Here is a 27271-nt window from a genome sequence, read left to right as displayed (position 1 = left end):
CTTGATAAAGCTGAAGAGGGATAATTTCCAATCTGGCACCGCTAACAAAACATTAAAGCATATCAATTGGCACTAGTTAATCAAAAGAGTGACATGCCACACAGCGGGCGGCTTGATTCGAGTGGTGTTGCGCAGCTAGATAGGATAGTAGTATCCAGAACCGTACTGGCCGGGGAATCTCGGCTCGTTGTCACTAAATGGTAGTGGTAAGTTGTCTGTGCATGAAGAGGGGTATGGGAATCCCCCTTCAGTCAGGGATCCTCCCCCGAGAGAGACTTGAGACGGATCCACGAATTGCGGAGGCATGTCGACTGGAAATGGCTGGGTAGTTCGTAGTACGTCTGGTTGGCATTGTCGACGCATGTCGACTGGAATTGACTGGATAATTCGTAGTACGTCAGTCTGGAAATGAGACGTAGGGTAGGAGTCCGGGGCGGGCAATCCCTCCATAATTCCTTGGAAATGATTGGGCTCGACATTGTCAACTTCCTCACCGACTTCCTCGGCCCCTGGCACTCCTTTTACACCTCCGACTGCCTCTCCGACTGCCTGTCCGACTGCGTCCCCGTCTGTCTCTTCATCTTCCTCCATCTTATTCTCGACTTTTCCGTCGTTCGAAAGAAGATGCTCGACGAGAGGTTTGACAAGCTTTAGGGCCCTTTTCGAAGATTCACAGCTCTTGGACAAGTTTGACAGCAACTCAACCGATATGCGGGCAGCTTGTTTGTGCACGGAAGCCCTCTCGGGGGCGTGCCGAAAACCATCGCATATCTCACGGCATAGAACTGCTGTTGCCTGCATGAGAAAATGCAGCACGAACCACCAAGAAGATATGTCATGTAGAGCAATCTTCTTTTCTGAAGCTTGAGCGAGCACCCGAATTATGTGACATGCAGAGTTGACGCATTCAGCTGCTAAATACTCTGGACGACAAACCTCTCTCTGATCGTTTTGGTCTGCTGGCTCTGGAACCTGCAAACCAAGGGTAGCATGCGTTAGAGTGATCCTGGTACTATGATAATGCAGCCCAAGGCTCAGTCGCTGCCTTGTTATTTTCGATTTAGAAGGCGTCGCGGGACCCCTGGGGTCAAGCTTATCGGGTAGAGTCGTGCTCCAGGTGTCGATTTCGTTTAGCAGATCGCTTATGGTCCACAGTGCTTCGATCGACGGCGCCTGTTGTACTTTGATCGTGTTGTAATCCCTAGACATCATCTTTTGGCCGATCGAAACGAGCTTGGAAAGCTCAGCGAAGTAGAGCTGGTCCATGTCCAAATCGGCGGCGTTTTTCTCGGCAACAGTGCGAGCACTCTCTGAATTCACAGTGTCAAGTGTCTGCGAAGCCTCTCTGACATGGTTAGACTGGTCAATCGAGGCGAGAAGACGTTCTGTCGCCATGCCATGCGCTAGGAGAGAGGGTCGCCCTGTCACGACACTGAGTGATAATGCAGACCACATAAAGACCACCATAAACGGCATCGTTCTTCTTTGGAGTTCTCCGACAAGGCTGGTGTTCTGAGGTCCACATGAAGACCGATTGCCTCCTCGCATAGACTCCAGGCCCTGATAACATTAGTGGCCGACTCTAATAAACAGATAGCACGGACCAAAAATGTTAAGACTTAGCTAGTCACTTGTCCAGTGGAAAGCAAGTATAGCGAGGCAAGTGCATCAATTTGCACTTGATTCACCCTCGAGTGATGGGATATCGTACATCCCGAGCGAAAGGACATGGCTCTTTCATCGTATACATTGTGGGGTCTCGATTCGTCTAGTTCTGTAGATACGCTGTCGCCGATGAGAGAGTGGTGTCGTTTACCGATCGCGAGGATCAGATAAAAGATGACCAGCCATTGGGGCGACTGCGGTGGGGGAGGATTTTCCTGGAATGGGCTTCCAATTATCTGGTAGTACGTCTCGAGTTCTTGCCGGAAACGTTCGACATCGACAATTGGAAAGGAGACATGGACTGACGCAGCATATCTGTCAAACAGTCGGCAAGCAACTTTGTATGCTGGCCTGTGCGTTGTATAAAATGAATCGGAAACTGGCGACCCTCGGTATTCAATATGATAGTTTGCCCCATTAGAAGAATTCAGGTCACCACAGATTCCGAGCTCTTTTGATCAGCCGCTGCAAGTAAGTGATCTCTGAACTACCACCAATGAATCCGATGGCCCCTTGATCTCAAAGTCCTCGGTGGTAGCCATTTTATCGAGTCTTTGTTTTTTGGCTGTTGGTCCCTCTTCGTGCTCTGCTCCAAGGTTTTCCTGTTTTGATATGGGCGAAAGTCAACATGGATGTATGTCGGGGTCCAGACCGCAAGCCAGGCACGGGTATCTTGCTCTTCCACGGATATATTATTGCCAGAGCATATAGAATAATTCCATCTGTCCATAAACTGAGACTTCTCTTCGCGATCGGCTGTGCACCTGTAAGAAAAGCCACCAATATTAGCAAAAGTAACGATAGCATTCCCGCACGGGTGATGTACCTTTTATTTATTTCCCTTTTGCCATCTGAATAAGTGCAGATCCCATTGGTCACTTGCCACAGCCACTATACTCACCACTACACTTGATTTTCCTGTTCCTGCACGAGTCACAGGCACGGCTGCAATGTGAACGGTGGTTCGTTTCTGAGGAATAGTATCGTTCGCCAGTAAAAGTCCTTGAAAGTGGAGCCCTGCCTTCAGCGGAGAACAAGCTACCTGGAGATACCGTTTGTGGCGACGCTTGAGGTGTCTCTTGGGATGTTGCTTGAAGAGATGGAGGCTGAGATGGCGGTTGCCGTGACCCGGGCCTGTTTGGCCAGCCCATGCTGGGCACACCGGCACAGTGACCAAGTGGGTCGAGAATAAATTGTGAAGCAAAGGATTTAGTGATAGGCCAACCTCTATTCAGAGGACGCATGTGTAGATCAAAAATCCCGGCAAAGACCAAAGTTCACGCTCTCGACACTGTTGCGCGGCGGCTAAGTTGACAGATAATAGTCGATACAGGGGTAGGTGAGTATGGAAGAAGAAAGAGAATGTGTCCTATTCCTGGCAAATCGCTTGGAAACACGGAGAAGCAAGACTGAACGCTGTTGGCAGAAGGAAAAAGGCAAGAGCTGAGGGAGTGATGTCCAAAAGATATGCGCGGCCCGGGACGTTAGGCTTTGTTGACTTTTCAAGTCGGTCATTGCAAACTAGAACACGTGCAACTTTGTTAGTGAAGCTTTGAGAGTGCCAGTGGCAATGGACCCGTAACGACCAGCGGGAGTTTAACGTCGCAAACCTAAAAACCCAGACACGTGGACGCCGTGGTAAACGTCATTATTGCTGCTCGCGTGCAATGGCAGAAGCTTAAGTAGGTAGGCAAGCCAGGTTGAAGGTAGCTTTGCAAGAATAAGACCCGACATCGGAGTCATTAGCACAAGTCAATCAGCTGCTCTCTTGATGGAGGACTTTGGAAGATTAGACTTTAAAATGAGATACCATTATTCGATCAAGGTCTTGTAAAACAGGATAAAACGCAGATTATTGTAGTAATCGAATACAAAGGAAGGGCGGTCCGAACGTCATTAGTACTTGGTGCACCCGAAGGCGGCGACTATTCAATTAGGTAGCCTTCGGCGACGCTCCTGACGTCCTTTGAGAATCCTGTGCTTTCACCTTCGTCTAGTAGAGAGATGTCGGTCACGTCAACCTCGACGAATGGGTTGGGTTTTGAGAATTGCACTGTCATAGGGAAGAACTCGTTCTCGTCATCTCCAGTAGATTCGAACTCGAAGCTGCCCGTGGCGTTGTCCTCGTCCACGTTCCCAATATTCCAGTCGAGACTATCTCCCGAGACCTCATAAACCGCGTCGAAACTGGATACCGCTGGCTCCGTTGTGCCATAAGGGATTGTCACAACAACATCTCGAAGGCTATGGGAGCCCGTAAGCTCATATTCCACGGTCACTGTGGTTGAGTCTGAGCCCTTGTTGACCCAGACCGTAAATGTGATTGGAAGGACATCGGCGCTGTCGGATCCAGAGCCCGCCACGCGCCAGCGGAGGACGCCAATTGAATTGTTAGCTGGGAACCTCTTGGAGGTATCCTTGAGCTGGATGACGGAGGAATTGCTGAACACAGCCTTGTCAACGTTTGGATGTGTGCGGAATTGCGCACCGTGAGTAGGGTTCGCCAGTAGATCAAGTTTGAGCTTGGTGAAGGCAGGGTCGGTGATGCGAAGTTGAAGGTCACCCTTGACCTCGAAAGACTTGAGGGCGCCATCACGAGTGAGCGAAGCCGAAATAGTCTCGGCAATTGTGATATGAATAGGTTCCCGGTCCGTAGAGAGTGAAGCACGAGCGGAAGAAACCATGTCAACAACTGGTGTTGATGCTTGTGGAGTCACCAGGGGGCTCGCCTCTTCCGCTTCTGGGCCCAAATCGCCGCGAACTTTTTCGTATATGTCTGTAGTCTTTGACTTCTTACCCAACTGCATTCCTTTTCCGCGGGTGGGCAACGGCCTAGAAAGACGGTAGATGTTAGAGGGAGCAATTAGTGACGGTGGAAGGGAGGAGACGCACTTGGCAAAAGTCTTCTTTTTCTCCGCTTCATAGCTGTCGTATGTGTCCGGCACGGCCGGGCGCGAGGGAGGAGTATAGACAGGGTAGGAAGGAGTTCGAGGAGCCACGCTTCGTGCATTGCGAGCAGCCTCTTTGCGTTGCATCTCCAGCTGCTTGGCCTTTCTCTTGCGTTCCTCGCTCGCTTCGAGTTCTTTGTTCTGCGACGAATTAGCATCCCGTCGAGGTCTGAGTTGGGAGCGGCAATCACCCTCTCTATAATTTCTTGAATCCTCTCCTCGTGACTCTCCATCTCCAGGAACGTCTTGATCTGGGTGAGCGACAAGTTTTCCCTATACCCGAGGGTCACCAATTCGTCATATGCGCTCAGCAATTCGAAGGCATTGCGGAGGATTTCTCGCTCATCTAGACTCTTGCAGATACTGGTGGTGACTTGTGCGAATAGGTGAAGACTATCAATGTCTTGCAGGATGTTCGATTGGCGATTCGTTATTAGGACAATGTATAACTCGTCTAGAGGTTGGTAGACAAAGCGGACATTGTCTTGCTCAACAGTCGTATGCTGTGTGCCCGAGTCCGCAAGCTTTGGGAAAGACGCGAGTAGAGCTTCGATTCGGGAGCGGGCGATTTCTCGGAACTGGCGTGAAAGAACTGCTTTGCCCCCGCGGGTGCATATTGAAGCTGCGAGGATGACCTATATTGTGCGGACCGGTAAGCATAACTGAAACAAATGGAAGCAAAAGATTGGGCTCACCATGGTTAAAAACGGAGGAGAAGGTCCACGGGAGGGGAATTGCAGCTGAAATAGTTCAAGTAATGAGAACGTTGAGGGAGGAAGCCAGGGACGTCGTGACTCTGGAGATATTCTACCTGCGGCGGAGGTAAGTTGACCTCAGGCTTGAGCATTGCTGTTCTCTTCGGCCCCCGTTGGCCCGTGCGCCGCGCTATCCCCTCGCTTACCACTGAAACACAACCTTCAAAGAGTTGCCTCCTGTCGTGCAAAGCCATCAGCAGTCACCTCCCTACACTGGAGTAGTAGGATCTTTTCTTTCTTCCACTTTTCACACACAAGACTACCTTGGGTTCTTGAACACGGACTTCCTTGGTCGCAACAGCGACGACGTTCGTTGGGCTGAAACGCCACTTGAAAACTTCCCGACGCGTCTTTTTACTTCATGCCATGACAACCGCATCAACTTTTCCTTTTTCCACCATGGAAGCTCCCTTGGTGGAGGATTCTATGGAGATGGCGTCTCCGTACCCCGGTCATGCTGACGATTTCGAGATCGATATTGATGTTATGGAGGATCAGGCTTCCAACCCAGACAAGGACATGACAGCAGCGGATGAATACATGGACAACTCTCACAGCGGAAATTACAATCATGATGATTCTCCTGATGAGGATATGGTTGATGATACGGCCGAGCCATCGATGATAGATGCCGATGAATATCGCGAAACGAATCAAAATCTTGAGATGCAGGATGAAGAAGGAAAGCCATATGAAGCAGAAATGCTGGAGGACGAATATGACGAGGATATCGATGCGCCTGTTCCGGAACATGAACAAGAGGTACCGACTTTGCTTGGACATTCAGAGAACCAGCAGTCGACCGCGGCGGACACTTCGACAAACGACGAGGTTGTCGATGAGGATGGCGCCAACGAGCCTTCGTTTGAAACAGAAGTGAAGCATCTAAGTGAAATTGAGACCGGCGAACAGCATTACCAAGAGCACGCGGTCGATGATACCAAAGAGCAACAACAAGCCGACGAGCCGGAGCCGGAAACCACCCGGTCAGAAGTTGGATATACAGAGGAACTTGCCACTCACCACATTCAGGGGGAACAAGGGGAGGTAGAGACGACGTGTGACGGCCCTCGTCCAGATGGTTTCGAGAAACCGTTAAACGCCGAAAAGGAGGAAGATGATTCAGAGCCGGCTCAAACAACCTTTGATGACCCGAATGTGCATTCACATGGAGAGCAACAACTCTCTGAACAAACGTACAAAGAAGCCGAACAAGAGCACAAGTCGTCGGAGTATCCACCTCTACATCCAGTCAAAGTCTACTACCAGGAAAACGAGATGTCGCTGTTCCCACCCAGAGAAGGAGACTCCACCGAGACGTTCTTCCTTGAAAACGAGGGTCTCGCATACGGATCCTTTGAAAAGTTGTTCGAGTCCTGTCGTGAAGTACTGCAAGACCACATCCATGAAAATGAGGTGTTGGTTGTGGATATTGAACCTTTGAACATTCAAATAAGCGAGGTGGGCTACCAAACCCAATATTCACTCTGTCTAAATCACTCACTAACTGAACTCCTCTAGGATTCTCGAGAAACGGATAAGATTACATTGAAACAGATTGTAGACGTGTATCTGCAACTATGCCACAACGATGGCGTCGAGGGATCGGAAGCCCTGTATCTTACACTTGGCACGAAACTAACCATCACCGCGGAATTATCAGACCTTTTCCTAGCTGCAAGCGAAGGAAAGGGACTGTCTGAGATTCAACCTTGGGAAACCTACCCCGATGAAGCGGATGGTGACTCTGCGGAACTGAACGAAACTGCCCAGGAGCCATACCCACAAGAGCCCCAGGATACCCTGGATACCCCGGATAATGAAGCAGATGAGGCTCATGAAACAAGGTCTACTCTCGGAAGCCAGGATGTGTCTAACCCTGAAAAAACCGAGCCAGCAGCGGGGACCGCCGAGAATGTGGAACACGATGTTGTTGCCACCACAGTCCATGAAGCGGATACCGAAGGAAACCCCTCGGTCGACAATGATTCGTCTCGCGTTGGGTCCCATGATATAGAGGAGCAGAATACCGAGTCTACTGGCACAGTTGAGCCATTACCTCCGACCGATATGCCGGAAGAGCAATCAGGAGCAGGAGACGAGGCCACTGACCCTTATTATGGTGAGACCAATGAAGATGAGTATTACTATCACGACGATGCAACTCAGCACGAGGAAGAAGTGCAGGTAGACGCTATTGAATTTCTTGATAGCGAGGAACAAGTCGTTCGAGGTCATACAGACAACTTCTCCGAGGAGCCTACGGAAGAATACCAGGACCTGGAACGGAACTATCACGAGTCCCATATATCAGAGGATATCAGTGGTGATGATGCTTTACGAGACAATGAGGCTGTTTCTGTGAACAAACTGCAGACTCAAGACAGCAACAAGGAAACAGAATCTCTCTTGAAAGTCTCACCATCGACTTTAGAGCCTCAGGAAGCCCCGCCCCTGCTAGGTCACTCACTAGGTACGGCAGAAGACCTCTTGGAGAGCGCTGGCAACGACTCCAAGGCCGATGTGGAGATTGATCAGACTGGAGACGCAGATGAACGGGAGGGGCTTGGTGAAAATGATGAGCATACACCCGGTTTACCTGCAGATGAAAACGAGGCGGCCGATTTGCCTTTTGACGATGAAGACTATCTGAACCTAGGCTTCGAAGAGGACCACGATGATTTTGATGAGGAGAATATTACCGCATCACCCAGCCACGTTTCTGTTAAACGTACCCGTGAGCCTGAGGACGAGCTTGATTTGCCTGAAAGCCCAACGCCAGAAGCCAAGCGGTCTCGCTCTTCATAAGCTTCCTCCGCCTGCCTTGCTATGATTTTTTTTATTCCGCCCTTTCTGCAAATGCCTCATTGCCGCAGCGACTTTCAAGGGACCTGTCCAGACGATACCTAACAAAGTTCAGCCTTTTACCTCATGGTGGTGATAAAGCATGTCTTGATTTACGTTTTCGAACTCTCGTGAGCGGTTTACCCCCCAAGTTTCCGGCTTGCGGCCAATTTTATTGTGCCAGGTACGTATCCATCAAGCCACCTTCTTAATGCCGAGAGGCGTACTCTTCTAGGTATCCCTCCACTTTCTGCTCGCCCGGGACATCCCAGTCGCGGCGTGCAACTCCAGGTTTGTACCCTCGACAATAGCAATGAGCTCAGAATATTACGCGCCAGCCCCCCGCCATTTGTGTTTTTGTTATACCCAATCCCAGTGGCGCTTTCTGTTTTTCTTCTTTTTCCATTTCTTGTCACTTTGGTGTTTGTGATACCTTGGGATCGGCGCTCTGGTGGTGTAAATGGAGTATTTGAGTCGGTCTGCTGTCTGGCGGCCTTAAGGACGCGGGGTCACGGACGGTTTACTCGATATTGTTATCCAGCTCTTAAAAGAGTTCACTGAACACTCGCCCTTCGGAAGAAGTGCTTCTTACTGTATTATACGTCGGATGATCGAACTAATATCATTGCCACGAGGACCTCTGGTTGATTGATGTGGCCTCTAGAGTTGTTGGAAGTTTGTATGCTTTGATAGATTCTCATCTTATTTCTCTGAAAAGAACTGCGTGCCTGTGGCTTGTGAAACGGGGGAACGAAGCCTCAGCAAGCAACAAACTACATGCCACATGGTCAGCTAGCTGATGCTGCTGAGCGAGCATAGATACCTAGAAAGAGCCAAGAAGACCTCAGCAAGCAACCAAGAAAACAAAATGAGCAACCAATTTATAGACTGACTATACTGTTTCTTAAAGACCAGCTTATACGCTAGCTAATGTATACGCTGGTTGTAGAATTAGACTGAGTCTGTATTGCCATGTGAGCGGGATGCAGATTTGGAAGGGGTAACAGCTACATATTGAAGTTCAATGAAAGCATCATGGATGCTTGGACGGTACTATATTTTATGCAGTTCATGTGAGTAAATTGCTCTGTCTAACCGCATGCGGTCCGAGTTGAGGTGGGCGTCTGGACTGTGGAGTCCCAAAAGATCGAGATTCATGGTCCTCCAATTTCTGATAAGGATCAGAAACTCGACAATTTGCATCGGGCCACGGAAAGGAGATGAGGCGCTGCTCAGCCTCCATCATCAAGACTCAAGGCGTCCGACTATTCCTAGTTTCTAATGTTGAAACGCCGATCGGTCAACTTGGCCTTTCTGGTTCCAAGGGGTCGAGAAGCCAAGGGATCCAAACTCGCCTGAGACAAACTGCTTAAGTGCCAGACATCGCCGCCGCCCTTTCATTCTGGAGAGACCTACTCCAGAGTATGAGGACAAGTAGACAAGTTATGTGAAAGGCAGAATCTTTCGTTTATAATTTTTCCTAGCCATTAACATTATTATCGAGTCTATCATTGCATAGTAGTAGTCATTACACCGTACAGATTTAAGAGACCAGTTGGCGAAGATTGTCATATTAGCAGGTGCTATTCCTGTCAAGAATTATGACTTGCCTAGGCATCCAGCAGCCCAGACAAACAGTTTTATTAGTGGTGCGACCCTCCAAAGTTTGCCAGATGACCTTTTGAGACTTGCGCTTCACCAGACTTTTTTGCTCAACCCTTGGTCACTCGTTCTTCCGTCCCTCTTTCAAGTTCTCTTTTCTGCATCGCGAATTCTTCCCCTTCTTTTGAGTCTGGAGATCTGTGACGGACATAGTACTTGGATTTGCCGCCTTCGTTCGCTTCGGCCACTTACGCGTCCAGATCCAGTCCCCCAGCAAACCCCACCGCACGAGAGCAGCAGTAGTGCCGGCCGCAGCCAGCGTCCGAATCGAGTTCGAGATCTCTCCTTCCAAACAACGTCCAAACGTCCCCCAGAGTTCAACTGTGCTATTTTATCCTTCATAGGCTGCGGGTTATTCAGCCGCTACATTCCTTTCAGCTTCCACTACTACTGCCCTTGCTATACGATTATCGCCCTCGTTCCGACAGAGCCGTCTTGTGTTTGTTGGCGCACCTCAATACGCTTGGCTACTACCTAAGTCGCCAGCCTTTCAGCCGACCCCGTTGTTGTCCCGCGACTTCCTGCGCCAATCCGTTCTTCTTTCTTCGACTACTGCTAGCATTGGAGGTTCAATTCCAGGAAGAGCAATTCGCTCAGAACACGACGACAATGATTTCAGACAAGTATACATTAATTCGCCTCTTTCAGCTCCGGCCGACGCATACTGATCGGACGCTTCGGTGAACAGGTATATCGGCCTTTTGTTGGCCATTCTTTCTACAATGGCTATCGGTAAGAGCTCATTGATTCACTCGCGTCTTGCAACGGCACTGACAAGTCTTAGGCACAAGTTTTGTCATCACTAAAATGGTGCGTTGATTTCCCGATAAGCCTTCCTCCCTTCCTTCAGCCTGTCGACGATGTCGCCCGGCGCACATAACCGCATAACCCCGACTAATGATGCCAGGGTTTGAATCATGCTTCCGAACGACATGGGTTTGAAGGAGAAGGGTTCTCATACCTCAAGAGCCCTACGTGGTGGGCTGGCACCAGTATTTGTACGGGACCAACAGTAATACAAACAATGAGGAGGAGGCTGACATTATCACAGTGGCCATTGGAGAAGCCGCCAATTTCGCCGCTTACGCATTTGCGCCCGCTATATTGGTCACGCCTTTGGGTGCACTTAGTGTCCTGATTGGGTAGGAATTCTTGATCTTCAATGCAAGATCTGGCCGGTTCACTGACACGGCACAAGTGCTGTCTTAGGTTCCTATTTCCTAAAGGAGAGACTTGGTGTCTTGGGAAAACTGGGCTGCGCAATGTGTCTACTTGGATCAGTTGTCATTGTTCTGCATGCGCCCCCGGACAAGCCAGTTGAGACGATCGACGAAATTCTGCAATATGCGCTTCAGCCTGGTATGTTCCCAGCCGGATAAGACTCAATCTGTACTAACCTGGATAGGTTTTCTGGTTTACTGCCTTGCCGTCGCGATCTTTTCAACTGTTATGATCTACCGAGTTGCGCCCGTGTACGGAAAGAAGAACCCGCTGATCTTCATCTCGATCTGCTCGACCGTTGGCTCTGTATCCGTCATGTCGGTCAAGGCTTTCGGAATCGCCCTCAAACTCACCTTGGGTGGCAACAACCAGTTCACGCATGCCTCTACATATGTTTTCCTAATCGTTACCGTCTTTTGCATTCTCACGCAGATGAACTATATCAACAAGGCGTTGAACGAATTCTCGACCTCAATGTGGGTGGTTTTACCATCAGAAGACCGAGTCGTGCTAACAAACTTTGCCAGTGTCAACCCCCTATATTATGTCACGTTTACCACTGCCACGCTATGCGCCTCCTTTATCCTGTTCAAAGGATTCAACACGACCGACGCTGTCAGTACCATTTCGTTACTTTGCGGCTTCCTTATCATCTTCTCCGGAGTATATCTTCTCAACATCTCCCGACACGATCCGGACGGGGTTGCGCTAAACTCCAAATTTGATGACGAGGGAGTACCGACAGATGGCATCTCGGGCTACCAGACACGCCGCTCAATGCAGGCTCGCAGAAGCACCGATCCGCACCGCCGCAGCTCCTCCAGCATTGCATTCTTAAACGGAAATGCAGATCGCGAAGGGCTTATCCGCTCTTACGATATCGAAAGCCAAAATTTCGGCTTGTCAGAGTTGACTGAAGAGAGTGACGGAGAACCTGGTCCTACATTCAAACGAAGCCAGGACCATACACGGAAGAAACACGATGATCAATAGCATGACATGATTTGCACAGCTGTCCCGCTGGCTGTGCTAGCTTTATTTACGACAGTTGTTACGCCAATTTCCTTTTTGTTCCCCCCTGTTTGCTATTTCCTTACTCTTCTACATTTCTAGAACCTCGTCGCGATATATTACGCGTACCGTTGACTGTTTAGCCCAACTTGGTGTGACACCACTCGGGCACACTGTACTTTTATATCCTTCCAAGAACGGAAGAAACTGCACGGCCGAATTCAGAGCAGCGGCCAACTGACGCCGACTAATCGGAAATGCGGGGATGCTTTTCGGTATGACTTTTTTTTCACCACGGATTGGGCAAAAACGCAGGCGTTCGTGCTTGTGATCTGGATTTGAAATGTATATACCTCTCTGCGTCGATGTCAATTTTGAAATAGATTCAAAGCATTTGCTCTGAGATTACGTCATACATGGATGATCCCGTCGAGTCGCACTGACTCAAAAGGCAAGCCCAATACCTATCTAGGTAAGGAATAGGGGCTATTGTAGCAGCGCACTGGATGACTTGTGGGATTTACACTGAAAATAGCTGCCACTGCCTGGTTTTACGGAAAAGTTAGATCTTTTTGCGGTTCGGCTTCCTGCGTAGGATCCAGCAGCCGAGTGGGGACATGACACAACGCAGCCCCATGATCAGACCAAGATTCCTCTATTCGTCGAGGCATCACCTTCGATCTCAGCATGGACAATGTACATGATAACATAGTCGAACTCACTCTCGCCCCTCCGGTGTACTGGTCGAGCCACTGACTGAACTGGGCGCTTGGGTTCTGCTTGCCTGTGCGATTACGGGCATTCCCCACCTTTGGGAATTTTACAGCGAAAAGGCAGCACACGTGTAAACGGCCAACTAACATGCTGACAAGATGCCTAGCTTGCTTCGAAAGGTAGCCATCTTTGCAGCAGTCGACGGACTGATTCTGCAATCGACCGGGAACGGAGTGCGCTATAACGCGAATAATGAGTCCTCGTCGATCCGTATCGACTACAAAACAAACCGCATCTCGTCCTGTTCGGCCCCCGCAACTGATTTGAACGAGAGGAAGGATTATGCAGGCTTGGAGACATACGGCCTTGTTGGTAAGTCGTGATAGAACCTATTCGAGGGATGTCCTTTTAGGATACCGATTCTGATTGCGCCTTGCGCTCCATTTATTGTAGGCCTTTTATCGGTTGCGTCATATTCGTTCCTAATCACAATCACCCAGCGGCAGCAGGTGGCTCAGATTCAGGGCAAGCCGGTCTATACCATCGCAAATGTCGCCGTCATCCCAACCTCGTCTCATGCTGATGCCAGCCATGCGATTAGCCAAGCGAAGGAGAGCCTTCTCCAAGGGGGGGAGGATAGTGACGACACCGACACATCCTCGGAAGCTACAGACGTATCTGATACAGAGACCGAAGACGGAGAGGTGGACGTCAGTACCGCACCGACTTCGCCGGTGCGGGAAAGGCCTCACACTAGAACTGACAGCATAAGCAGTAACGTCACGGAAACTGTGATGGGTAAGAGGCCGCGATTTGGCCGCTTCGCCGCCAACTGGCTGTCGCGAAAGGCCATGGGATTGCCAGGGCTCGGCACTGCCGAGTTGAACCCGGACACGCCGGATACGCCGCTGGTAGAAATGAAGAAAGACGATACTACTAGCAACGTTGCAGCTCGCTCAGCATCTGCCGCCAACGAGGACGAACCTGCAGCTGAAGCAAACGATGGCGTGCCGCCAAAGGAGCAAATAGAGCCACCTGCAACGACCAAACCCATAGAGTTGCTTCCCAAGCTCCTGCGATATACGAAGTTGATCTTCTCCTCGCGCAATTTCTTCTTCTCCTACGACTATGACCTTACAAGGTCTGTTAGCGCACAGCCTTCGGCGCTGAATGTGCATCTACCGCTACACAAGGTTGCGGATGAGCTGGTGGGCAGACACCCGCCCCCCTTTCGGAATACTCTTCTCGTAACTAATAGCTGTTCTAGTTTTTCTGGAACAAGAATCTCATGGTCCCTTTTGTGACGGCAGATGCACACCAGTTCGTACTGCCGCTTATACAGGGCTTCGTTGGCCAGAGCGAATTCACTGTGGCTGTAAAGCCCAGCTCTGACACTTCCGAGACCCAGTTCAATGAAGCCTGTATCCTCGGTGAGAAAGAGGAAGCTCAAGCTACGCAAACAGCCGGTGAGAAGCGGAACTTTCTCCTCACTTTGATTTCTCGACGATCAGTCAAGCGGCCAGGGCTACGGTATCTCCGTCGCGGGGTGGATGATGAGGGCAACTCCGCCAACACTGTCGAAACGGAGCAGATCCTATCGGTTCCAGACTGGGACCCTTCCCAGAACACTTATTCATATCTTCAGGTCCGCGGATCCATTCCATTGTACTTTTCACAGTCGCCGTATTCCTTCAAGCCGGTACCTGTTCTCCACCATTCAACCGAAAGGAATCAACTCGCGTTCGAGCGGCACTTTCGTAACCTCAGCCGACGTTATGGAAAGATCCAATCCGTGTCTCTGGTGGATAAGCACCCTCCTGAACTCAAGCTAGGAGAGCAGTATGAACGGTATGCCCAAAGATTGAACGAGTCCGGCGGTATTGACAATGTACCTATTGGATTCGAGTGGTTCGACTTTCACAACGAATGCAGAGGGATGAAATTCGAGAATGTGAGTCGGCTGGTTGACCGATTGGCGACCACTCTTGGTGAGTTCAAGGATACCATCGTGAACAATGGCAGCATCCTCCAGAGTCAGACGGGCATTGTGCGCACAAATTGCATGGATTGTCTCGACCGCACAGGTGTCGCGCAGTGTGCCTTTGGGCAATGGGCTCTTGAGCGCGAACTGAAAGAAGAAGGCATCGATATCGACCTAGGCGGAGACTCCTCTACCCGATGGTTCAACATCCTGTGGGCGGATAACGGAGATGCAATCTCGAAGCAGTACTCGTCCACAGCGGCCCTGAAAGGCGACTATACCAGAACCAGGAAACGCGACTACCGCGGAGCTCTGAATGACTTTGGCCTGACCTTGTCTCGATACTATAACAACATTGTCAACGACTACTTCTCGCAGGCCTGCATCGACTATCTACTCGGCAACGTCTCCACACAGGTATTTTCGGAATTTGCGACAGAGTTGCAAACTGCAGACCCCGGTATCTCAGTTCACAAGCTCAGGCAGAATGCCATCGACACAAGTTGTCGCATTGTCATCAGCGACCAGTCCGAGGAGTTCTTGGGCGGTTGGACCATGCTTACCCCCAAGCAACCAAACACCGTCAGGACTCTACCTTTTGAAGAGTCTGTGCTGCTACTCACAGACGCTGCGGTCTACAGCTGCCGGTTTGACTGGAACATTGACAAAGTTCTCTCATTCGAGCGAATCGATCTGCGCTCGATCGTCCGAATCAAATACGGCACGTATATAACATCAACCCTGACGGATGCACAATCCGACGAACAGAGCAACATCGGACTGGTAGTTGAGTTCCGCGAGGGCGACAACAACGCCCTCCGAGTCAACACACGCTCGCTTCAGAGCGAAGTTGACCCTAAAGCACTAGACAATCAAGGAGGAGGCGTGGCCTCGTGGTTCACGGGCACGCAAAGGCCAAAGACCCGCATCATGGCCTTTAAAGCCCTTCCGTTGTCAAACTCTGTGACGCAGACGCAGCGCCGTAAGAGCGTCACCGTGAGCGAGACCGATTGGGTGCGGAATATCTGTGAAGAGATTGAGCGGGCGATGAGGGCTGGCGAGACGACACAGACGGAGGAGCCGGGTGAACCTCGGCCTTCTGTTATCGAGTCGGCGGATATTATATCGTTGGCTGATGCACGGAAGCGCACGGGGTACTTGGAGCACTTGGTGCATGATATCAAGAAGATGGTCTGGGCTTGACCTCGAGCATACATATACTTTGGAATGCATACACGACATTTACCCAGCTTGTAAATACGCTTATCGGTCTTTGGGATCAGCTGCATCTCAAGACTTGTCTTGTGGCGCTATAAATATATTAGAGCCAGTCTCCGTTTGTTACGGTACTGCGTCGTACTGCGAGTTGGATGTTGTAAAAAACATGGTTTGCAGTGAATGATCAGCAGACCTTTCAAGTTGGGTTGTTATAGCGGTGGAAGGGGCCAGAAGTAGCCCGTTGATAATAAATATTATGAGCAAAGTCTGATGTGAAATTCAAGGAGCTGATATCTTCTCAGCAAGCCTTTTGTTGGCCCCAGAGTGTGTTGGTAGACCTGCTTCTGTATTTTTTGAAACTTTGTTTTCCTTGGTGCCAGCCTGAGCCCTGCGTTTTCACCACTCCAGAGGGAGGGTATTTCGTCTCTTGTCCATTTCCTACTACCCTTTTATGATTATATTTCCACCCCTTATTCCCATCAAAGGCCGCAAGGCAGACGGTATCGTAATCGACAGGTTGGTTCTGGGGAAAAGGGTTGGAGCCAGTGCCCACTCAACGAGCACACGGCGGGGTTTCTGGGCCTACACAATTGAACCACCGTCCACTACCACCACTTCTCCCATCTCTCGCGAGCTCTCCCCTCTCCCCCCTCCCTCTTTTTCCACCTTATTTTTCTATACGTTCCCCGCTCCTGGGATTCAATTGTGAACCGCTGAATCCTACTCTTTTTCTTATATTTTTTACAATGGAGTGGCAACCTCAGGAGGGGCCACTGGGGCAGCTGGCCTACTGCCTCAGGGATTCTTTGAATTCTCGCGACGGCGCTGCTCAGAAGCAGGCTGAACAGGTACGTTGCGCATTCGTATTGATTTTCTTGTTTCTCCCCTCTCCTCCGCATCAACTTTCCGCTCTGTACTTTTGGGACATTTTGCTCCAAGCTTTCTGTATTTGCGATCGTGACCTTTTATTTCTGATCAGTTGCGCCTCGTTTTGGAAATTTTCTCTGGCGGAATGAATAACTGACGTGAGCGCCCCCCCCGTCGGGCCCTACAGTTGCTAGAACAAGCAACATCATCCCCGGACTATGTCAACTATATCACATACTTGTTTTGCACTCCGCAGAAGCCGTCGTTCCTGAACTTGGAGCAAGATGAATACAGCTTTGTCCGTTTCGCCGCGGGCATGAACCTCAAAGTCAAGGTCCACGTTGCATACAACACCATTCCCCAAGAATCTCTCGTATATATCAGATCGGCTACATTTATCGGACTCCGTGACGAAAACCCGCAGGTGCGTAAAACAGCCGGCAGCATGATAACCGAGTTGATCTCAGTGGCGGGGTTGTTGGCGTGGCCCGAGGTGCTCCATGAGCTGTTGTCGCTTGTGGAAAATTCGTCCGGAGACGTCGCTGGCTCGACTCGGGAAGCCGCCATGTCTGCTCTGCACAAGGTCTGTGAGGACAACCGCAGGATCCTTGAGCGGGAATACGGCGGGCAGTGCCCTCTGGATGTGATCATTCCGAAGCTTTTGACATTCAGCTCCAGTGAAAGCCCTCAGATTCGGGAGCTCGCATTGAAGTCTCTCCTCATTTTCCTTCCTCATGAGCCCAAGGCTTTGATGGGCTCGATGGATGTGTTTCTGTCGCATCTGTTCCAGCTCGCCGGCGACCCTTCCTCCGATGTCCAGCGTACGGTTTGCCAGGCTTTTGCTCAACTCGTAGACTTTGCTCCCGAGAAGCTTATCCCACACATGGACGGACTGGTCAATTATATCATCATGCAGCAGCAGAGCCAGATAGACCCGGAGCTGAATCTGGACGCAGCCGAGTTTTGGCTGGTCGCAGGTGAGCAGGCGGCACTGCAACAAGCTCTGGCTCCCCACATGCCAAAAATCGTCCCCGTGTTGCTGCAAAGCATGGTATATGATGCGGATGAAGCCTACCGATTAAGCACAGAGGGCGACGACGCTGATGTGGAAGACCGCGAGGAGGATCTGAAGCCGCAGTTTGCAAAATCAAAAGCCGGTCGGCTAGATGCTTCCAAGGCCGCGAACCAGCAAAACGGCAATAATGCGCCAGCACCGCAAGCGGAAGATGACGACCTGAGCGAAGGCGAGATTGAGGATTCCGAGTTTGGAGACGACCCCGAGGACGAGTGGACCCTGCGCAAGTGCTCCGCTGCTGCGCTGGACGTTTTTTCGAATGTGTACCACGATCCAATCTTTGAGATCATCCTGCCTTATCTAAAGGAAACTCTGCGTCACGACCTGTGGGTGCAGCGAGAGGCGGCCGTCCTGACCCTCGGTGCAGTCGCAGATGGATGTATGAACGCGGTTACTCCTCATTTGCCTGAACTCGTTCCGTATCTTATTTCGCTCTTGAACGATGCTCAGCCGGTGGTCCGACAGATTACCTGTTGGTGTCTTGGCCGTTACTCTGAATGGGCTTCTCACATTGCGGACCCAACCAAGCGTGCCCAATTCTTTGAGCCCATGATGGAAGGCATTTTGCACCGTATGCTCGATGGCAACAAGAAGGTCCAAGAGGCAGCGGCGTCTGCTTTTGCCAGTCTTGAGGAAAAGTCGGATGCGAACCTGATCCCGTACTGCCAGCCCATTCTGCAGCAATTCGTGCTGTGCTTTGCAAAGTACAAGGACCGAAACATGTACATCCTCTACGACTGTGTGCAGACCCTTGCAGAATGCGTGATGGACGAGCTGGCAAAGCCTGAACTAGTCGATATCCTTATGCCCGCTCTCATCGAGCGGTACAACAAGGTGTCGGACCAGTCTCGAGAACTCTTCCCCTTGCTGGAGTGTCTGGGCTATGTGGCAGCTGCATATGGCGATGCCTTTTCTCCGTTTGCTGCTCCCCTTTTCCAAAGGTGTATCAAGATCATCTACCAGAATCTGCAAGAGTACATGGCCTCGGTCAACAACCAGGCTGTGGATGAGCCTGACAAGGACTTTTTGGTAACTAGCTTGGACCTGTTGAGCGCAATTATCCAGGCGATCGATCCCCGCAAGAGTGGTGAACTGGTCGCCAACTCTCAGCCACGGTTCTTTGATTTGCTCTGCTTTTGCATGGAGGACCCAAACTACGAAGTGCGGCAATCGTCCTATGCTCTTTTGGGCGACTGTGCCATCAACATCTTCCCACAACTGGAGCCGTTTGTAAACAACATCATGCCGATCCTGATTAAGCAGCTGGATCTGGATCAGATCCGGGATGACGACCGCCACACCACATTCAGCGTGCTAAACAATGCGTGCTGGTCCGCTGGTGAGATCGCCGTGAACGAAAAGGCAGCGCTTTCCCCGTACGCGGAGAAGCTTTACCAGGGGTTGCTGGCCATCATCAACAACGAGGAGATTATCGACTCGGTCAACGAAAACGCCGCCATGGCCCTGGGCCGGCTGGGCATCTGCTGTTCAGAGCAGCTTGCGCCTCGCTTGGGAGAGTACGCCGGCCTCTTCCTCAAGTCAATGAACGGAATCGACTTTACGCGGGAAAAGGCATCCGCCTTTCTAGGGTTCAACCACGTGGTAATGCAGAACCCAGCGGCCATGGAATCCTCACTCGGAGACTATTTCCAGGCCATCGCCGCGTTCCCGACCAAGTCCCTCCACCAAGAAGAGTACCACGACATTCAAAACTCATTTCAACAGGTGCGGCGACCCCTTATACTGGTACTTTTGAGCCTGCCAAACTAATCTTTCAATAGGTCCTACAAGGCTACAAAAATATGATACCCGGTTTCGATTCCTTTATGTCTCAGCTTCCCCCTCCTGTCGCAGAGAAGCTCCGTTCTGTATATCAGATTTAGATTCTCATATGTGCAGCATTTCCTGTGGGTCAAGGGCGAAAGGGCGTACAAAACTTCCATCCATTTCTTCTTCTACATTGATTTCATTTTCCTCGCAACATTGCAAGTCCTTTTCTTTAACTTGATTTCCGAGTATCTTATTGCTTAATGTCATTGCGGTCTGGTTCGGGTTGCATCGGCGCGTGGTGATGGGAGGTGGACTGGTATAGTTACCATACCTCTTGCATGAGGAAGAGGGGGGAAACATGGGAAACTACCATGGCATGACGTGCCAATGGAATTTGATGGGACTGATATGAGAGATGCGTAATGGCCCGCTTATGATGATGATTTTTCTATCTCCGTTTCTCCATTTCTTATGTTATTTGTTTGTATACCAGTTCGCTCCATTAGATAGACTAGGTAGCATATTAGGTAGATTCATCGGCATATGGGTATTGCTTCTGTTTTGCATTGCGTCGTTGCCTTGCTCGTCGCTGGGTTGTCTATAGAAGTCTTTTCTTGTCCTTTGCCTAGATTCCATCATTGTCGCTGCAGATGCAGAGGTGAATATAATACATCTTACTTTCCCAACGTCATCATAACTCTCGGTTCCAAAAGGAGAGGAGAAGGTTTCTTTCAAGAGGCTAAAGCTAACGCCTCAACCTCCTCGCCGTCTCCCCCTGAGCCTTCTTCACCCACTCCTCAACCGCACCCTCTCCCTCCTTCTCCTTCATCGCAGTCACCCCCTTGAGCACCTCACCAATAAACCCGACAAAATTCGACCTCCTCAACGAATTCTCCCACGCCCACCCAGCCCTCTTGCTCTCCTCCACCCTCAAAGCCTCCGCATCCCCCAGTTCCTGCGCTCGAACTCGCAAATCCCTCACGACAGCCATAAGATTGAACCGTGTCTCCGTCTCGGGATACCTCGCAATCCTCCTCTGCAAGACCCCAATCACCTTCTCCGGGAACGTCGCCGCATCACACGGACCATGCGAGATCGGATTCGCCTGTAACCCGTCGAGCTCATACAACACCCCGTTCACGGGGGTATACGCAATAAAGTGATAGACATCCCCTTCCTCATCCTCATTCTGCGGCCGGCTCGTCTCGTCGACAAAGGGGCTCGCGCGCGCAAACGCATTGTGCGCTGTGCGGATGGCCTCGGAGTTGGAGAGAGCCTCGCCGCGGAGGTCCGAGGGGAACCCCGTTGTGAAGTCCTTGAAGGAGGAGAGTTCGGCGCCGAGCGTGATGGGCGTGTTGTTGTTTTCGGGGCTCGCGGAGTCGTGGTTTAGGAGGACGGAAAGGATTGCTTGTGTGCCGCAGGCGTTTTGGATTGTTTGGTTTGCGAAGAAGAAGGAGTCTGGGAGGGTTGAGGGGGAGGCTGGGGTGCCGTCTTGGGTTGAAGGGGTGGTGGAGGTGGAGGGTTGTGGGCGGAGGTATTTGAAGAGGAAGATTACGCCGTAGACTGTTCTGTGGAGGGTGTTAGCTGAAGGTTCGAGGTTGGAAGGGGATGGAGGGGATGTACCCGAGCGAGCGGATTGTGTCTGGGTCGAGGGAGATCAGTTCTTCGAATTGAATTCCTTGTACGCCGAGGTTCTCGACGAGAGAGGTGAAGACACCCTGTTGCCAGCCCGTTAGTTTCTGGTTATGCTGAGATCCAGGTGGATAGATCAATGTGAGCAGCATACCTCGTCGGATTCAATGGTACTCCAGCCACCAGCATCAGCCATTTTCACAATGATAACAAAAAGGCTCTCGTCACAAAACACAAGCTACCGGTTTTAGCAAGCATGAAGCTTCAACCGATGACGGAGTCGGCGAAGGGACTCGTTTGCTCTGTTTGCCTTGAGGACAAATAGCACAAAGCAAGCAAACAGGTTGTCCGTGAGTTGACCCTTGCCTAGGCTAACCTCGATCGAAAGCCCTTGAGCTAGCCCATTACAGCTAGCACCGCGATGTTCTAAATAAGGCATAGCGGCAGATGCCGAATACGAGCCTTCCTCATCAGGCACAGACTTTAGAGGTCCACTGTTGCAGTCTTGGTTTCGCCCCAAGACTCTTGGTTCTTGCAGCTTTCCATGAGACTTGAGCCATGACGGAGGACAAGAAATTGTATTACCAAGCAATAACTTTTGAGGACGGAAGGAGGAACGGAGATTTGCCGTTTCCGAGGTACTTGTTTGAGTCAGAGGAAGTGAGTCACGGTGGAAGGTGTCGCCTCGACTTTCTTTCTCGTGCTTGTCACTGAAAGGGCGCAAGGCTCGATCTGCTGCAGACTCCAGAGTTCCTCCGGTGAAAGAGGGGCCGAGATGTACCGTACCTACAGGAACACCGCTGATCTTTAAAGACTCGATTCGAGACCTGAGACTCGAAGGACAGGTAGTAGCAATTTTTTATTTCTATTATTATCATAAACGTCACGTCTCAAGTCCACTCCGTCGTAGATGAAATGGATGGATGTTACCATTCACCCGTTCTCGACGACGATCCCATCCCTTGCCTCATGTATACCTAGTTTAGGTACTCCCGTCAGCCTATGGCAGCCTGACAGGCACCCGAGAAAGCAGGGTCCTCGCTTTTTGCCGGTGTCCACTGTCCACACGTGCCATGTGTGGATGGTCTGTGGAGGCTCGCTCGTATTCATCCCTCCACGATCGATTTAACCTCGTTTCAGGTCCAATGGTGGGACGTTGCTCGTGTTGATCTGCAAAGACGGCGTTGTCTATTAATAACTTCAAGGTTCGGAGGTTTAGTTAAGGATTTAGCTGATGGAGAGGGAAGAGGGGGATGGGAGAAGAGAATGAAGTAAGGATAAAGAGGAGTTTTGTTGATTGAGTGTTTGATCTTCATAGGTACATGGAGCCAGGAATGCTCATAGTTTTAAAATAATTCAACGCCAAATAGAGAAGGGTATAATTCGCGTGTCAGGTTTGCTTTCCGGAGTTCCCCCGCTGTTCTGTTCTCGTCGATGCTTTGCTTCTGCCAAGTTCATTTCATGCGCAGAGTACAATTGCAAAAAAAAAAAAAAAAAAAAAAAAAAGACCCTGTCTCAGGGTGAGAAGATAAAACACATGTGCCAATCCAATGTCACGTCAAGAGAATCAATCCCTGCAATCTATCGCCGTAAAGTCAATGCAATTCAAAGGTCAACCTAAATGCCTTTGTAAGATAAGGAACTTGATAATAGAAAAAAAGGAGCCGAGTTAGGTGCAAATGCTCCAGGACTCTGGAGTCCCGTAGTCGCCAACCGCAGAAGGCGGATCGTCATATAGGTCCAGAGGATGCAGTCCCAGTCCTCCATCGACGCGAGAAACTGGCCCACACACGATGTCTTCCAGAAACGGTGGCGGATATGTCGGAGAATGTTGAAGCGAGGCCGGATTGCAATCGGACGGTTCGTCACGGGTATCTGAGAGGAGTCGAGGGGAGGGGTAGAGGCTCGCAGAGCCTGGCGCCGTCACATACGGTGCGGATATTTCAAAGGGCGAGCCTGCAATCGTCACCGCCGGGGGAGACTGGAGGGGCGGTGTATATGGCGTGTATGTAGCGGATGTTGACGAGGGAGAGGATGATGATGCTAGGCGGTAGTCTTGGATGGTTTGAAAGGGACTTGAAGGTGAGGGTGAGTAATAATCCACTGATGTCCGAGGGGACCACTGTGCCCGAGATCGGTATTTGGAAGCTAGGTGTCGAGGGAGGTCCATGAGGGACATGGCGAGCTGTACATCTGGGTTGTAGGGGGTTGCGGCGTTTCGAGAGTAGACAGTGCGGTAGATCTCGTCAATGGGTCCTACCGACAAGGGGCCAAGATAGGCTCCTCCAAGGTCCGGGAATAGAGTATCGAGAGCTACTCCAACAGCAAAGAATTGCGCCAGAATAGCCAGGGCGCCGGTATCCCCATCGCCGCCTCGCAGCATCGCGGGAGGAAGCCAGAACAGCCACTGTCGAAGTGGTTGAACACGTTGATAGGCCTGCTCCGCGGTAAGGGAAAGGATATCGCGTTGGAACTGCCGTACAAATTCAAGCAGCTCTCCAAGCCGACGGTAGTGTTCGTGATTGTGAGCAACTCGCTTCTGGACAGTCTGAAGGGTCATGATGGTGTGGTCAAGGCTCGCGAGGTCTTCCTCCTGGAACCGGTAGCCAGAGATGACTGGGGAGTTTGCGTTTGCTAGGTATCGTTGGTTGTCCAGGAATAGAGCCAGTTCGGACTCTTGCTTCCAGATTTGAGGCATCGAGTCCAGCACGGATGTCACTCCTTGCTGCAGAGATGCCCAGCTTGGCCATTCGCTGTCCTGCCACGACAACAGAATCGAGGCAGCCAAGACACCATCGCTATTCTCCTTGGAGAAAGTACCAATCGCCTTTTGCAAGCCTTGGATGGCGGTTCCTCGGTGGTGAAAGGCGAGCTGTTTGGTTTCCTGGTTCCGAGTAATCCAGGCAAGGTGTGTCGCGGATAGAGTCAGGATCGAGCTCATGACAAAGTCATGCGAGATGGCAATGGAGAGGAAACTAGATGGTATTAGCTCAACAACATCTCTTAGAGAGCACGTCGTATAGTGCTTACAGAGGCATCTTCTGGGCCCAGATGGTGCAGTTGCTGAGCCCACGCCGGTGAAGGTCGATAGACAGGCCGATGATGTGATGAATGAGACGGAGGTCAGTCCGTGATAGCTTGCTCCAGCAGTTGCGCGGGAAATGCATCAATTCTGGGAACGGCGGGAGCCCAGTGAGGTGCCAGTTTTTGATCTCCATCTCGATCTCTGCGGACATGAGGAGGTCAGGCACGTTGCGAATGGAGGTCGACTCGTCGTGGACGGTAGCAACGTCCATATAATCGCAACGGCAGTTGTGCTTGGTACAGTTGCGGCTTATTTCAGTTAGCCATCTGTCTGCGGATAACTTTTGAGCAAGGCATACCATTGAGGGAAGGTCTCATCGCAGCGAATATGGCGCTTCTTGCATGTCCTGCAGCCAAAGCGGGACTTGGTATGGCTCCTGCGGGGAGGACCGCCACCGGGACCAGCCATTGTTCAAGTGTGTAAAGGAGGGAGTGTGTGTAATAAGGAAAGGACAGGATAGAAGTCAACTACCCAAGGAAGCTGGAGGAGGCTCAAAATAGAGTGATGAAGAGGCGCTGAGCGTTAGGGCAGTAGGACGAGTATCCGGGAGGAGGGTGAAGAGGATATTTAACACAGCATCAATATAGTAATCAACCCTGCGCAGGAATTTCGAGGCCTGGAATGCAGCCTCCAAAAATAAAACACGAGCCGCAGATTTGCAACACGGAGTTGTCGTCAAGATGAAGCAAGTGGTGAGGGATGCACGTGGGAATACGAGAAAACGGCAGCAGTTATTTTTATAGGAACCAGAGGAGCAGACAAGAGTATCAGAGGAAGCGGAGGGCGCTGCTAAATTATAAAGTATTGAAGCCATGAAAAACGGTCCGCAGAAGAAGGAAAATAATTAAAATAATTAAAAAGGTTATTCGAGTTAGGGGCCTGGCTGGTGTGGAGGGGGGAATCACCAGAAAAAGCCCAAAAAGTAATTAATCCCAAAAAATAAAAATAAAATAAAAAAATTATAAAAGAGGAATTATAACGAGAATCACTAAAATGAAATCATCCTGGAACAGAATGGAAAAAGCAACCACTTGGCAGCTAGTCGAATCTCTGGAGAGCTTGGAGAAGAAATGGGGAGACGCCACAGAAAACGCCCAGTCAGAAGCTGATCCCTTGACTGTGACGGAAAGTCTGCGATGGGGAGTTGACAGCGACCCAGATCCAGGCGTGAACGAGAACGAGTCCGAGAAATGCGGGAGTAACCTGATCTGGCTGGGTCCTTTATGAGAGAGCTTCCTCGCCTCTCTGGAGAAATGACTACATGAAAATGCCCCAAAACCAAACCAAGTGATGAATGTCGGACATTGATATTGCCAACACTCAAGACTGAAGATTGAACACGCTCAACCGGCAATTCGCTCGTTTTTTAGTGCAGCAGGAACGTGGTCAGGGAGGATGAGGATTTTGAGCCTCTTCCACCCCCAGATTATTGATTTGGGAATCGTTTTCCAGGACTGCGCGACTGAAATAGCACCGATTGGGGCCACTCCAGACACGCACCGACGAGTTCCCATTATTAATGATTGACATGGCCCTGTCACATAACGTTATCTTGGTCCGCGTTCCCAGCCGGGTGGGACGTTCCAAGTTCTCAGCCCCGTCCCTGACTTTCACGGCTCCCTCCTTTCGACTTTGACCTGTGAGCTACAGCATGAGAACAAAAAAAGTACCTCTTGTGTAAGCGAGGTATGACAGCCGCACCCAGTCGAGAATGAGCAGCGGCAATCATCAGGTGGTCTCGAAACCGTCAAACTCTGGGTCCAGTCCAGTCTACCACGGAGTACAGCTCTCCAAAAACCTATAGTCTAACTGAAGAAGGCAGGATCCATCGATCCAATCATGTTGGCCCAAGACGCCCTTGGATGGGGCACATCCATCTCAATTTGCCCTGTCGATGTATTTTCCCGCACCAGGGTCCCGGTCCACGGAAAGCAAAAGCCTCAAACACAAACTTACCGACTACCTAAATACAGGCAGAGGCGGGGAGAAGCGACACTCTTCTTCCACGACCGGAAACGGAAATTGGCACATCAGCGAATCGCAATGACAAGGCAGTGAAGCAAATCTTCAAGGGGAAAGCAACATTGAACAAAGCAAAGCCCGAGGTGGGGAGACCCATACCAAGCCAACGGCGCCGTTCGAATCTCTGGTTCATCAGAAGCAGGTCGGGCGAGCGGTCCAAGGCGCAGGCTCCCCAATAATCGCAACTTGTCGTGTTTTTGACGAGGAGGCAGCTCATCTTTTCTTTCAAGATGTCTACTTGCTGAATCTCATTCTGCCTTGCCATGGCCGTCTGGTTGGGGTGTCTATCTGCAAAAGATGACGCCCTGTCAGTGTCAGCAGTCTGTCACCACACGTCTAGTTTACCAGATTCGGATGTTCCGATGGCGCTTGAGGCTTGAGCGGCTTGACGCATCGCCAGAAACGAGCTAGACCCTGTCAATCATCATATTCACGAATTTAAGCCCGCGATAGTTGGCGATGATCCAAGATCTTGCCCTTTCCGTCAGATGATCGCGAGTTCCACGACCAAAGATTGCTGGGAAGATCGTCTTTTTACAAGTCTTACGGGACATCTTGTGAGACACTGCAAAATTGTTGGCGCATAAAGCGAGCGATTAATCCCCGCAGTTCTTGCGGGGGAAATCAGGTTGTTATCAAGTCTGCCTTGCAAGGCAGATTGGGTGCCCGGTGCGTTGGAGGAAAGCCACCCATTAAATATACAGGACGTACCAAAGCAATATTCCGAACAAGCAGACTCTCGGAACAATGGAAACGGCACTAAGGCGACACCGTGGAGCTCCTCATGGCCTTGTAACAACC

The 27271-nt window shown here is 50.7% G+C and overlaps 10 protein-coding genes across 10 annotated transcripts; 5 read left to right on the top strand and 5 right to left on the bottom strand.

Moving 5' to 3' along the window:
* Positions 1-135: 135 nt before the first annotated feature.
* Positions 136-1476, bottom strand: BJX68DRAFT_262670 (CeGAL family transcription factor; the record flags this gene model as incomplete). The annotated part of the gene is made up of 1 exon (XM_071044499.1): positions 136-1476. One exon carries the CDS (start codon positions 1474-1476, stop codon positions 136-138), a length of 1341 nt encoding a protein of 446 aa, XP_070903286.1.
* Positions 1477-2333: 857 nt separating this feature from the next.
* BJX68DRAFT_227963 (Zn(II)2Cys6 transcription factor domain-containing protein) lies at positions 2334-3322 on the bottom strand. Its single transcript, XM_071038776.1, has 2 exons — positions 2492-3322; positions 2334-2429 (listed from the first exon to the last, which is right to left on the bottom strand). The coding sequence occupies exon 1, from the start codon at positions 2907-2909 to the stop codon at positions 2541-2543; it is 369 nt and encodes a 122-aa protein (XP_070903285.1). The 5' UTR covers positions 2910-3322; the 3' UTR covers positions 2334-2429; positions 2492-2540.
* A 78-nt stretch (positions 3323-3400) lies between these two features.
* On the bottom strand, positions 3401-5424 carry BJX68DRAFT_227962 (coatomer subunit delta). Its single transcript, XM_071038775.1, has 4 exons — positions 5309-5424; positions 4805-5248; positions 4558-4754; positions 3401-4497 (listed from the first exon to the last, which is right to left on the bottom strand). The coding sequence occupies exons 1-4, from the start codon at positions 5309-5311 to the stop codon at positions 3591-3593; spliced, it is 1551 nt and encodes a 516-aa protein (XP_070903284.1). The 5' UTR covers positions 5312-5424; the 3' UTR covers positions 3401-3590.
* A 5172-nt stretch (positions 5425-10596) lies between these two features.
* On the top strand, positions 10597-12088 carry BJX68DRAFT_262667 (DUF803 domain membrane protein; the record flags this gene model as incomplete). The annotated part of the gene is made up of 7 exons (XM_071044498.1): positions 10597-10606; positions 10659-10684; positions 10782-10872; positions 10926-11016; positions 11073-11233; positions 11280-11571; positions 11623-12088. The coding sequence occupies 7 exons, from the start codon at positions 10597-10599 to the stop codon at positions 12086-12088; spliced, it is 1137 nt and encodes a 378-aa protein (XP_070903283.1).
* A 572-nt stretch (positions 12089-12660) lies between these two features.
* On the top strand, positions 12661-16225 carry BJX68DRAFT_227953 (SacI domain protein). The gene is made up of 3 exons (XM_071038774.1): positions 12661-13192; positions 13274-14028; positions 14088-16225. Exons 1-3 carry the CDS (start codon positions 12979-12981, stop codon positions 16002-16004), a joined length of 2886 nt encoding a protein of 961 aa, XP_070903282.1. The 5' UTR covers positions 12661-12978; the 3' UTR covers positions 16005-16225.
* A 22-nt stretch (positions 16226-16247) lies between these two features.
* BJX68DRAFT_160674 (putative importin beta-2 subunit) lies at positions 16248-20059 on the top strand. The gene is made up of 3 exons (XM_071036857.1): positions 16248-16867; positions 17074-19686; positions 19743-20059. The coding sequence occupies exons 1-3, from the start codon at positions 16766-16768 to the stop codon at positions 19842-19844; spliced, it is 2817 nt and encodes a 938-aa protein (XP_070903281.1). The 5' UTR covers positions 16248-16765; the 3' UTR covers positions 19845-20059.
* Positions 20060-20283: 224 nt separating this feature from the next.
* Positions 20284-22223, bottom strand: BJX68DRAFT_160646 (putative 26S proteasome-associated ubiquitin C-terminal hydrolase). Its single transcript, XM_071036856.1, has 3 exons — positions 21518-22223; positions 21355-21449; positions 20284-21299 (listed from the first exon to the last, which is right to left on the bottom strand). The coding sequence occupies exons 1-3, from the start codon at positions 21557-21559 to the stop codon at positions 20477-20479; spliced, it is 960 nt and encodes a 319-aa protein (XP_070903280.1). The 5' UTR covers positions 21560-22223; the 3' UTR covers positions 20284-20476.
* Positions 22211-22840, top strand: BJX68DRAFT_227949 (uncharacterized protein). The gene has a single exon (XM_071038773.1). The coding sequence runs from the start codon at positions 22274-22276 to the stop codon at positions 22490-22492; it is 219 nt and encodes a 72-aa protein (XP_070903279.1). The 5' UTR covers positions 22211-22273; the 3' UTR covers positions 22493-22840.
* A 30-nt stretch (positions 22841-22870) lies between these two features.
* On the bottom strand, positions 22871-25218 carry BJX68DRAFT_160637 (putative C6 transcription factor RosA-like). Its single transcript, XM_071036855.1, has 3 exons — positions 24747-25218; positions 24394-24696; positions 22871-24338 (listed from the first exon to the last, which is right to left on the bottom strand). The coding sequence occupies exons 1-3, from the start codon at positions 24854-24856 to the stop codon at positions 23033-23035; spliced, it is 1719 nt and encodes a 572-aa protein (XP_070903278.1). The 5' UTR covers positions 24857-25218; the 3' UTR covers positions 22871-23032.
* A 124-nt stretch (positions 25219-25342) lies between these two features.
* On the top strand, positions 25343-25733 carry BJX68DRAFT_160586 (uncharacterized protein). The gene has a single exon (XM_071036853.1). The coding sequence runs from the start codon at positions 25442-25444 to the stop codon at positions 25673-25675; it is 234 nt and encodes a 77-aa protein (XP_070903277.1). The 5' UTR covers positions 25343-25441; the 3' UTR covers positions 25676-25733.
* Positions 25734-27271: the final 1538 nt, after the last annotated feature.

The sequence above is a fragment of the Aspergillus pseudodeflectus genome (assembly GCF_044049435.1).
Source record: "Aspergillus pseudodeflectus strain CBS 756.74 chromosome Unknown BJX68scaffold_5, whole genome shotgun sequence".
Classification (NCBI taxonomy): domain Eukaryota; kingdom Fungi; phylum Ascomycota; class Eurotiomycetes; order Eurotiales; family Aspergillaceae; genus Aspergillus; species Aspergillus pseudodeflectus.
The sequence above is the reverse complement of the archived record's forward strand: the minus strand, read 5'-3'. Positions and strand labels throughout refer to the sequence as shown.

Bases quoted from the DNA above. Each gene is read 5' to 3' on its own strand.
- BJX68DRAFT_227963 (XM_071038776.1), bottom strand. From the start codon at position 2,909: ATGCGTCCTCTGAATAGAGGTTGGCCTATCACTAAATCCTTTGCTTCA.
- BJX68DRAFT_160637 (XM_071036855.1), bottom strand. From the start codon at position 24,856: ATGGCTGGTCCCGGTGGCGGTCCTCCCCGCAGGAGCCATACCAAGTCC. The intron at 24,697-24,746 runs GTATGCCTTGCT...AACTGAAATAAG, and splicing joins GATGAGACCTTCCCTCAATG to CCGCAACTGTACCAAGCACA. The intron at 24,339-24,393 runs GTAAGCACTATA...AATACCATCTAG, and splicing joins TGGGCCCAGAAGATGCCTCT to TTTCCTCTCCATTGCCATCT.
- BJX68DRAFT_227962 (XM_071038775.1), bottom strand. The intron at 4,755-4,804 runs GTGATTGCCGCT...AATTCGTCGCAG, and splicing joins TTCAAGAAATTATAGAGAGG to AACAAAGAACTCGAAGCGAG. The intron at 4,498-4,557 runs GTGCGTCTCCTC...CCGTCTTTCTAG, and splicing joins AAAAAGAAGACTTTTGCCAA to GCCGTTGCCCACCCGCGGAA.
- BJX68DRAFT_160674 (XM_071036857.1), top strand. From the start codon at position 16,766: ATGGAGTGGCAACCTCAGGAGGGGCCACTGGGGCAGCTGGCCTACTGC. The intron at 16,868-17,073 runs GTACGTTGCGCA...CGGGCCCTACAG, and splicing joins CTCAGAAGCAGGCTGAACAG to TTGCTAGAACAAGCAACATC. The intron at 19,687-19,742 runs GTGCGGCGACCC...ATCTTTCAATAG, and splicing joins TTCAAAACTCATTTCAACAG to GTCCTACAAGGCTACAAAAA.
- BJX68DRAFT_160646 (XM_071036856.1), bottom strand. From the start codon at position 21,559: ATGGCTGATGCTGGTGGCTGGAGTACCATTGAATCCGACGAG. The intron at 21,450-21,517 runs GTATGCTGCTCA...GGCTGGCAACAG, and splicing joins GTACCATTGAATCCGACGAG to GGTGTCTTCACCTCTCTCGT. The intron at 21,300-21,354 runs GTACATCCCCTC...CACCCTCCACAG, and splicing joins GACACAATCCGCTCGCTCGG to AACAGTCTACGGCGTAATCT.
- BJX68DRAFT_227949 (XM_071038773.1), top strand. From the start codon at position 22,274: ATGAAATGGATGGATGTTACCATTCACCCGTTCTCGACGACGATCCCA.
- BJX68DRAFT_227953 (XM_071038774.1), top strand. From the start codon at position 12,979: ATGCCTAGCTTGCTTCGAAAGGTAGCCATCTTTGCAGCAGTCGACGGA. The intron at 13,193-13,273 runs GTAAGTCGTGAT...CATTTATTGTAG, and splicing joins GGAGACATACGGCCTTGTTG to GCCTTTTATCGGTTGCGTCA. The intron at 14,029-14,087 runs GTGGGCAGACAC...TAGCTGTTCTAG, and splicing joins ACAAGGTTGCGGATGAGCTG to TTTTTCTGGAACAAGAATCT.
- BJX68DRAFT_160586 (XM_071036853.1), top strand. From the start codon at position 25,442: ATGAAATCATCCTGGAACAGAATGGAAAAAGCAACCACTTGGCAGCTA.